This window comes from Bremia lactucae, linkage group LG2 (genome assembly GCF_004359215.1).
Source record: "Bremia lactucae strain SF5 linkage group LG2, whole genome shotgun sequence".
Classification (NCBI taxonomy): domain Eukaryota; phylum Oomycota; class Peronosporomycetes; order Peronosporales; family Peronosporaceae; genus Bremia; species Bremia lactucae.
Window position 1 is genome coordinate 2,740,142 of NC_090611.1, and position 9,425 is coordinate 2,749,566.

Below are 9,425 nucleotides of genomic sequence, written 5' to 3' on the forward strand. Positions count from 1 at the left end.
CAGCATTAAGCTTATTATAAGCATGTACAATGCGCCATTTACCATTTGGCTTTTTGACACAAAATGTCGGTGTCGAATGAGGAGATTTGCTCTCTCGTACCATTCCAGCCTCGTGCTTAGCACGGAAGAAATCGTCAATGACGTCACACTGCTCCCTTGGTAAAGGCCATTGTCTTGTGACACAGTATTTGGTTCCCGGAACTAAGTCAATTTCATGACGAACACCTCTATCCGGAGGTAAAACAGATGGTGGGTTATTACATACCACATCTTGGAATTCCTTAATTAAGGAATAAAAGGGATCCGTAGGATCTTTAAGGATCGATGACCCATTTCGCGCACTAAGTGCAGCTTTTGTGTCATCCAGGACAGCTTCGTCGAGAAGTGACGATGAGTTTAGCTCAACCATAGGTCGAATGACCACCATTTCAGATAAGCCACCAGCTCTTAAGGCTCGACCGGACTCATGAAAAGACATTTCATCTAGCTCTAAAAGAGCATGTAACGAGGGGATTGCCGCAAGGCTAACTTCCCCCTCAATGTTACCGGTTACGTCATTTACCAGCGTATGTATTTGCTCACTCGTATCACTTTGTGAGGGTATACACGCTTCGTGTCCACCCTGTCTTGGAGTGGAAACAACACGCCTCTTAGAGGCCGGGACATTCATGTCCTCGGGTTTTCCAGCCTGTATTGGTTCTATACAAGACATGGTGTCTAATTTGTCGTCCGACAAGGAGTTAGGTAACTCAACTTCCTTATTCAGCGAACGTTTACGTGTCGTTTCACGTGCATTAGGAGGGTTTGACCCAAAATGCCCTGGCGAGCTGCCAATAGTGTCACTATTGACACTCAGTATGGTGCCACCTCGGCCGACCACACTCGGTGGACTTAGACGTGCCACTCCACGTATCTCAGGGATATTGCACCCTTGAAGTCCTGGCGAACCGCCAACAGTGTCACTACTGACACTCAGTATGATGCCACCTCGGCCGATCATACTCGGTGGGCCTAGACGTGCCACTCCACGTATGTCAGGGATATTGCACCCTCGATGATTCGGCCTTAGGCCAACAATGCTTTCAGCATTTAATCGTTATTATAACGAGTGTCACTCGACGGAGTACGTGCCGTTCCACTTTTTTCTGCTGAGTCGGGCTCAGAATTAATGTTTTAACATTAGAGTTTATTAACTCAGACGTGCCAATGTATAAAACACTGAAAGACTCATTCAGTGAACCGCACCAATAGCGCTTTTGTTGCCTAGCAAAGGTGGTTCGTAACTCTCCAAAACTTTGCTAGGAACGTGGCGCGTGGCGCCTAAGGTCTTAGACCTTCAACCGATACATGGCTCATGGTGCTCTAGCCAGGCCATACTATGGATGAGATCATATCTCGAATCCAAATCAAGATCGAGACAGCGTTCCATACTGTCAAAGTCCAGAAACTTTATACCTAAGTTGAATGGAACTTGGGAACAGTGACAGAGTCTCAGTCGCTAAGCGAACAGTGATTGTATCACCTTATGCGCTTTAAGCGCCTCAACGTATTGTTGACTTCCTTCAAGGGAAAGGCGTCGAGCATAATTGCAAGACGCTCCTGAGTCAATTAAAATTGACCACGGCTTTCAAAGCTCTTTACAGTCGCTTGAGCGACTAGCAAGCCAGGCTTGTACTCTTGCCCCGTGCCATTGAGCACCGAGCTATTTTGGGCTAGGTTCTGTTTATTCTCATCTCCTTGAGGTTCAACAGATCTTGGGTCTTCCCGAGTAGGGCGCCCCGCACCTACTGGGTATCGACGTTTTCCCGCACCGTACCAGATCTCTGGTATAGGTCGGAGTTGGAGCTATTTCGAGCTTTACGCGAATTTCGAAGAGGGCAGGCAGGGCGTACGTAAATACGTAAATGTTTCGTGCTTCCGCACATATAACATCTACGGATAGTCTTATGCTGTTTCACAGCTTGAAGAGCCTCTTCTCCTTCCTCAACGAGGCTAAAATCCATAGGTTCCGCTCTATTAGATGGAACACATGTGCTCGAAGAGCTTGTTCGGTAAACAGGCGTGCTAACGCGAGCAGACTTAAAGTCAAACTCGGCGCGTAGCGCTATAGCAACTCCCACTTCGAACGTAGCCGGATGAGATCGGAACAATTCCGTCCGGGCAATGCCCTCATTGAGACCTCCCATAAAGATGGTCACTACAATTGCTTCTTGCACCGGGTCTTGATGCATAGATGCAATGAGAGCTCTCAACTGCTGGACAAACTCCCCTAGGGTTCTTTTACCCTGTCGAGTCGCTAGGAGCCGTGATCGGACGCGAAAAGCCTGATCAGGCGGTGCAAACATACTGGTCATTTGCTGTTTCAGCGAATCCAATGAGGGAAACGCGTCGTTTATGGACGTGCTGCACGATAGTGCCCATTACATGGCTCTACCTCCAAGTTTGGAAATGGCCATAGCCACCTTTTGCCGTTCTTTTAAGAACAAGGCGGAATCAATGGACATTTCCATCTGCTTAATCCAAAAAGGGAGATTTTCTTTCTCTTTTCCCTTAAATGTCTTCACATTTACAGTTGGAGGGCGAGCCCTCGGCTCTGAGTCAGGTACAGAGATGTACCGGGTTGGCATCGGTGCCGCTAAATGGTCCTGTACCTGACCGATCAGGGAGGCTTCGTACTGCATGAAGGCTTCAAGCCTTGCATGCAGGACCTCTGGTCCTTGGGAAATAATAAATTCCACGTGCTCACGCCCGAATAAGGTTTCGAGCTTGTCATAAGCGGCGCGTTGCGCTTCTGACAATTCTGGAACCTCTTACATTTTCTTGAGAAATTAGTCTTGTAAAGACTCAGGCGTAGATTGACTACGAGTGCTACCAGGTGTAGCGGAGCTACCTCGGTCCTAAAGTCAGAGGAAGACTTCCAGACTCAGAGAGTCACTTAGTTCTTTGAACTAGTGGGTTTAACAACTCAGGGAGTCGTACAAGCTATCAAAGCTTAAAGAATCCTAGTTCAAGGATTCAGGGTTCGTAGAACCAAGTGGCAACTAGTGCCCAAGAGGATATACCTTAGAAAGGCTTCTATCTCTTATAGATCAATGCGCAAGCCTTAGGAAGGCACTAAACGCTTTAAGATCAAAAGGGGACCCGAACTTTATTTAATTATTTAAATCTAAAACCATACCCTAGCTAATTAAAAAAATAGATTTTGGCCGCCAGATTTATATCTGGCGGCGACCACATTTATTACCCATAACAAATGGGATTTAAGTAACTAACTATTTTAAAATTAGATAAAAGGGTATTTTACCCATAAAGTAAATGTACCAGGACAACGGTTCTCCAATTGATGTGTGCCCCATTACAGCCGGATTACCGCTCCCGTGACGACATTTAACCAGAGTACTTAGTGTGTTGGGTGAGGTCGCTAACGCGCCCATCACAACTACCTCACTGCACGGAAGAGAAGCTGGTCAAACCGCTTTCTCGCTGTGCTAGGGTGTGTGTCTAAGTAGAGCGTGGCCGCATTACGACGTGCCCGCCTACAGTCTTGAATCGATGGATACACCAGCAAAATGGTAAATAGGTTAAATCAGTTTTTTTGTATTTATTTTTGGAAGGATTAATTGGGGTGAGGTACGTTTACCAAAAAGCTGAGATACATATACCGGCACCCAAATTATAATGTTACATTCCGGAGTAAAGTAAGAAATGCAAAGCTAGTCACATGCCTAAATTTTAATTTCATAAACCAGTATTATAAGCATGTAACATAAATGCAAATAACTTTGCAAACGTCAGCTATAGCGAAGCGCCCAAGTATAACTCAAACATTGTGACAGCAAGTATAATTGGCTTTCCACATATTTGCGTATAACCATCCATGCTAGCGAGGCCTATACAGCAGCAAAAATTAATTGATACACACTTCCTTGAGCGATTTGGTCGTGCACGGGCCAGCAGACGTCATGATTTGCTCGCCCTTGTACGTTGCCACACAATCCTTGTTTGTCAACAAGTAAGGCAAAATTTTCTCCAGCACCTTTTGCTTCTTAATCTGCGAAGCTGATAGTGGCTCGCCGCTCTCAGATGCGATTGTTACCCTCTCACCTACCTTGGCGTTGGGGGGAGGTTCTACGAATTGCACGTTTTCATGCTTTTCGTCACTTCCACACAACACCATGCCGTTCGACTTAAACCCACCTAGCTTAGCTGGCTTCAAATTAAGAAGCACCAACACCTTGCGGTTCTGCATCTCCTCCAGGGAATAGAATGCCTGCAATCCAGACGCAATCTGTTTCGGCTCGTCCTCACCAACATCAATCTCCTCGCAGAAGAGTTTCTCTGACTCTGGATGCTTCCACACCTTAGAAATTACACCTACGCGAATGTCCAGCGAAGAAAAGAGGGGCTTAGCGACATTTGTCGGTTTAGCTTTCGCAGGCAGGGCTTTTGCGGCGGAAGCCGCAACTTGTTTCTGCTTTTCCTCCTCGGTAAGAATCTTAATAAACAGAATGTCGTCAATCGATACTTTAGTACCAGGCTTAAGATTGTCATAATCCGGGGAAAGCGCTGTCAGCGTCGTAGAAGTTGTACCAAGCTTCTCGAAAATACGTCGCGCAGTTTCTGGGATTATAGGGCTCAGATAATGAGCCAGTACGTAAATGGCCTCTAGACACGTGCGCACCACGACGAGGCGCAACTCGTTCTCTTTCATATGCCACGGTTCCTTCTCCGTCAAATATTTATTAGTATCCTTCAAAGCATTGACGATTGCAATGCAAGCACCTTGAAGCGAGAATTCCTTGTATGAGTCCTCTGAATACTTCAAAAGCGCATAGACGTCGAATGGTTTGTCAGCCTTGGCACTGGGTACATAACCTTCCGAGTACTTCTTACAAATGTTGACTGTACGATGGACCAAGTTGCCAAGCGTATCGGCTAGCTCTGAATTATGAATATTTATCAGGTCGTCTTCAGAAAACGGCATGTCCTGACCAAATTTGGCTGAACGCACAATAAAGTAGCGGAAAGACTCCAAACCGTACTTATTGATCATTTCATACGGATCAATAACATTACCGATGCTTTTACTCATCTTGGAGCCATCTTTCGCATTCACGAAGCCGTGAGCAAACACACGCTTAGGCAGTGGAATGCCTGTACTCATCAGAATGCATGGCCAAATGACGCAATGGAACCACGTGATATCTTTTCCGATGATGTGGACATTAGCTGGCCAGTAACGAGCACGTGGGCCGTCCGGGTAACCAATGGCTGATAGATAATTGGACAATGCATCAAACCACACGTACAGAACGTGCTTTGAATCATTTAGCAAAGGCACTCCATGCGTAAATGTATTGCGAGAGGCTGAAAGGTCCTGCAACGGCTCTTTCAAGCGACGAAGAAGCTCTTGGCGTCGCACTTCTGGCTGCAAAAAATCAGGATTTTCTTCAATATGTTTGACCAATCGGTCGTGATATTTGGACATTTTGAAAAAGTACGACTGCTCCTGCATTTTTTTAAAAGGCGTGCCCGTCGTAGGGTCTTTGTAATCCGTCATTTGGGCCTCTGACTCGGTCACGAACGTCTCTTCGCGTACGTTATACCATCCCTCGTATGTACCGAGATAGACGTCGCCCGTATCGAGAGCGCTCTGGAAGAGCCACTGTGCAAACTTCTTGTGAACGTCACTTGTGGTGCGAATGAAATCATCGTTGCTCATGTTAAGGTCCTTGGTGAGCTGCTTAAAGATACCCGCGTACTTGTCCACAAGCTCCTGAGGCGTGACACCGGCAGCCTCGGCCGTCTGTGCGATTTTTTGACCGTGCTCATCTGTTCCTGTTAGAAAGTGCACATCGCGGCCGAATACGCGGTGATAGCGGCAGATAACGTCTGAGCAAACATTCTCGTACGCGTGGCCCATGTGCGGCTGGCCATTCGTGTAGTGGATGGCAGTCGTCAGATAGAATGTTTTATTTACGGTATACTTTGCCTCCACCTTCTCCCGTAGCTGATTTAAGCGCACGTCATGACCCTGTTGCACTACTTCTAGCTGGTCCATGCGTTTAGCGAGGTCTGCTGTCGTGGACATACTACAAGGACTTTGGCTGGCTCGGGTCTTCTAGGACAAATTTCTAAATATTAATTCGACATCATTTTTTCGCAAAAAACAAAAATTAGAATTGCTGCGGAGACACACCTCTAAAAAAATTTGTCTCAGGCGTGAATCTCCCATATTCCATCCCATTCTCGCAAACATAATCCCTACTTCCGTACCGCTGGTCCCCCTTCAACTTCCAGGTGCTGGAAGTAAAGTCATAACGAAAGATGATGTAACGGGGCACCTTTTCCTAGTACTGACACTGGAACGGGCTAAAGTTGCCCTAATGTTACACAGTCCCCGTTAAGTACACTTAGTGTACTTCAAGGGATGGTCAATTACTTAAATAAAGTAATTAGACCCAGCACTCGGGTGTGGTTCACATTTGTGACCAACCCTTGCGTATGTGATGCACATAGGTGCATTCACATTAGGAGGGATGACGCCTAATGTAACGGGGCACTTCAGTACAAGTCCACTTCGCACTGCCTTAGTGCGAGTGGTGCCTCACGTCGCTTCACGTACACTAGTACATGCAGAGGAAGACTCTTTATAACACTTGCTTTAAAGAGGGCTAATTGCACGCTGTATAATATAATTAAGTTCTTCTCTTCTAACTACTAAATACTAACTTAATTATAAACTAATACAGAACATGTACTAAAAGTCTTATCTGTCTTCTCTTTGCGCGCGTCCAGGGCTGACTGGACCGCGGAGAAAGTAGATATAATTGTCTAGATCTACCAATGGATAAGCTTTTAGAATATTACCATGTAAAGTAATATTCCCCAAATATTATCTACCGTTTAGATAATATATTAATCTACAACCTTTAAGTGTTAATTTCATGTACCAACACCCCTCTTTTAAGCGACAATCATTCTGACTGTTATTGGGTAGAGTGGTCACTACACGACCACTTAATTAAAAACGATGTTGATTGGTCAGAACCATCATTTTTAATTCTATCGCGTGGTAAACAAGTCCATGCGGTATGCGAATAGTGCGGCGCCTTCGGCTGCGGTTCATGCAGCCGCGGGCGACGCAATATTGCCTCTTGTGGCAGAAGTGTCGTCTGCCGTAGTGTCATCTTCTCCCGCAACTCTAAATGTTGCGGTGCATGCGGTGATACACCACGTGAATGCGACCCCTCGTTGGAGGTCGACAACGAATGCGAGTCGGACGAAATGGCCGACTCGGAAAGAACAGAACAGTCGCGTGATCATCGTCAGGCGGCTGACTATGAGCCTTCGAATGAGGGGGCTCATTCGAGTAGACGTGCTGGTAGTATTCGCTACAGCATGTTCGGTTCCGACGATGAGGGTGATTCCTCATCGCCAGCACCGTCTCCCGTGCCGTCACCCGCACATATTTCTGTGCGTGGTGATGACGATGGCGTAAGCCATCGTGATAAAAGTTCTTGTGGTACCCCTGCTTCAGTGGGTACCACTCAGGGTATCGTAGACACAAAAATGTCTCATCTTGTTCCTGAGAAGAAGCCGTGGCTTTGCCCAAACAGCTAATCAATAGCTTGTCTGGAGAGACTCTTATTAATTGCGACAAAGCTATTGGTCTTTATCCCAGCGCGAAGAACTTCCGCGGTGAGGAAGATTTTAATCTCGAAGCTTCTGTGAAGCACCGATGGTATTGTGGCAACAATAAGCGAGATAAAGTCTCGCTTATGCAAGCCTCGAACGCGTTTATTCGCAATGTCAAAGGCATTGGACGCGAAGCCTGGCTTCAAAGACTTAACGCGATTCGCGTTAATTTGAGAAACGAACTTCAACCGGTGCAAGCTATGAAATGCACCGGTTGTCACGTGAGCAGGACTTCCATGCCTCACGTGGGGTAATCTCTGCCCGTGTTGTGTTGGCAACACGAAGCGAGTAAAAGGGGATGTATATTCCCTTTTTTCGCCCTGGAGAAGGGCTTGCATCTCTATCGAGATGTGCAATGCGATTGACATTTTGCAATCAGTTTACAAGCGCTAGGGCGCGTGTTTTCCGATGGACCTTCTGATCCATCGGATGGGTCTCGTCATACTGACGGACGAGGCCCTCAACGTCAACAATCAGCTGGGAACGAGGCTCCCAGCTGTCACGTGAAGGTAGGTAACCGCGCCAGCGAACAATATAACTCGTAAGCTGCCCCTTCACATCACGGTGGTTCTGGATACGTTCCACAAGGAAACGTTGACCACCGTGGAAATCCACCAATGGGGTGTGGCGGAGGAGGAGAAATTAGATCCGACCCATGTGTCGGATCTAGAGTCGAAGATCGACAAACGCGATCGCTTCCTCCATGATTTGGAGGAAGGACATGATCACGAGCGCGGTAAGCGTCGCTCGTTAGAGCAGACGGTGCAGGCTCACCATATCGAACGGTTGGAAGACCGTTCGAAGAGTGTACTCCATGTTGGAGTACGAACGGAAATATCACTCTCTTCGGGATGAGCTATCTTCCGCTCATCGCGGTTTCGAGGATCTTCGGACCCGGCATAAGAATCTCCAGATTCAACATGCGAATCTGGGTCGTGACCACAAGAATCTTTTAATTGTTCTTGAAAAGGGTGGTACGCTCGCTTCAAGTGTTCCGTCATCATTTTTTTGATGACATAAAGAAAGCCTACACAGAAGATACGGACCTTTAGCGTTTAATGCATCATCTGATGAATCCATCCGATAAATCTTTTAAAGATTTACCAGCCTTGGCCTATATCGATCGTCATCCGATCCATACACAACACGCAATGGCTTATTGTATTACACAGCCGTTGCCGGCGACACTCCACGTGTCGTCGTCCCAACTCGCAATGATTTGCGTTTGCGCATCATCTGTGAGTGTCTCAATGCACCAACAAGTGGGCATCGTGAATGTGAGAAAACTTATCTCACAGAAGGTCGCGACTTTTACCGGCCCCGCCAGTATCAGTTCGTGGGCAAGTACATTCGTGATTGCGAGGTATGTCAACGGTTGAAGCCTAGCCCTTCATCCCGTGCAACTCTCCAACCTCTACCACTTCCGGCAGAATGTTGGCAGTCCGTATCTATGGACTTCGTCTTCGGATTTTCCGAAGACGATAAAAAACAATGGAATACTTTTTTTGTGGACAGAAATAGCAAAATAGTACATCTTGCTGCAGTACTAGAGTCAATCACGGCTCCGGGCTTTGACCGCGTCTTTATCGACACGGTATTCAAACTCCACGGTTTACCCCCGGGAACTGGTCTCGGATAGAGATCCACGGTTTACAATGGAGTTTTGGTAATCCGTGTTCCGCTCTCTCGGAACACGGCTGACTATGTCAACTTCTGATCAACCAGAA

The 9,425-nt window shown here is 46.8% G+C and overlaps 1 protein-coding gene across 1 annotated transcript; it reads right to left on the bottom strand.

Annotated features, from left to right (window-relative positions):
• Positions 1–3,590: 3,590 nt before the first annotated feature.
• Positions 3,591–6,091, bottom strand: CCR75_002769 (uncharacterized protein; the record flags this gene model as incomplete). Its single annotated transcript, XM_067960866.1, has 1 exon — positions 3,591–6,091. The coding sequence occupies one exon, from the start codon at positions 6,089–6,091 to the stop codon at positions 3,908–3,910; it is 2,184 nt and encodes a 727-aa protein (XP_067821722.1). The 3' UTR covers positions 3,591–3,907.
• Between the last annotated feature and the right edge of the window lie 3,334 nt (positions 6,092–9,425).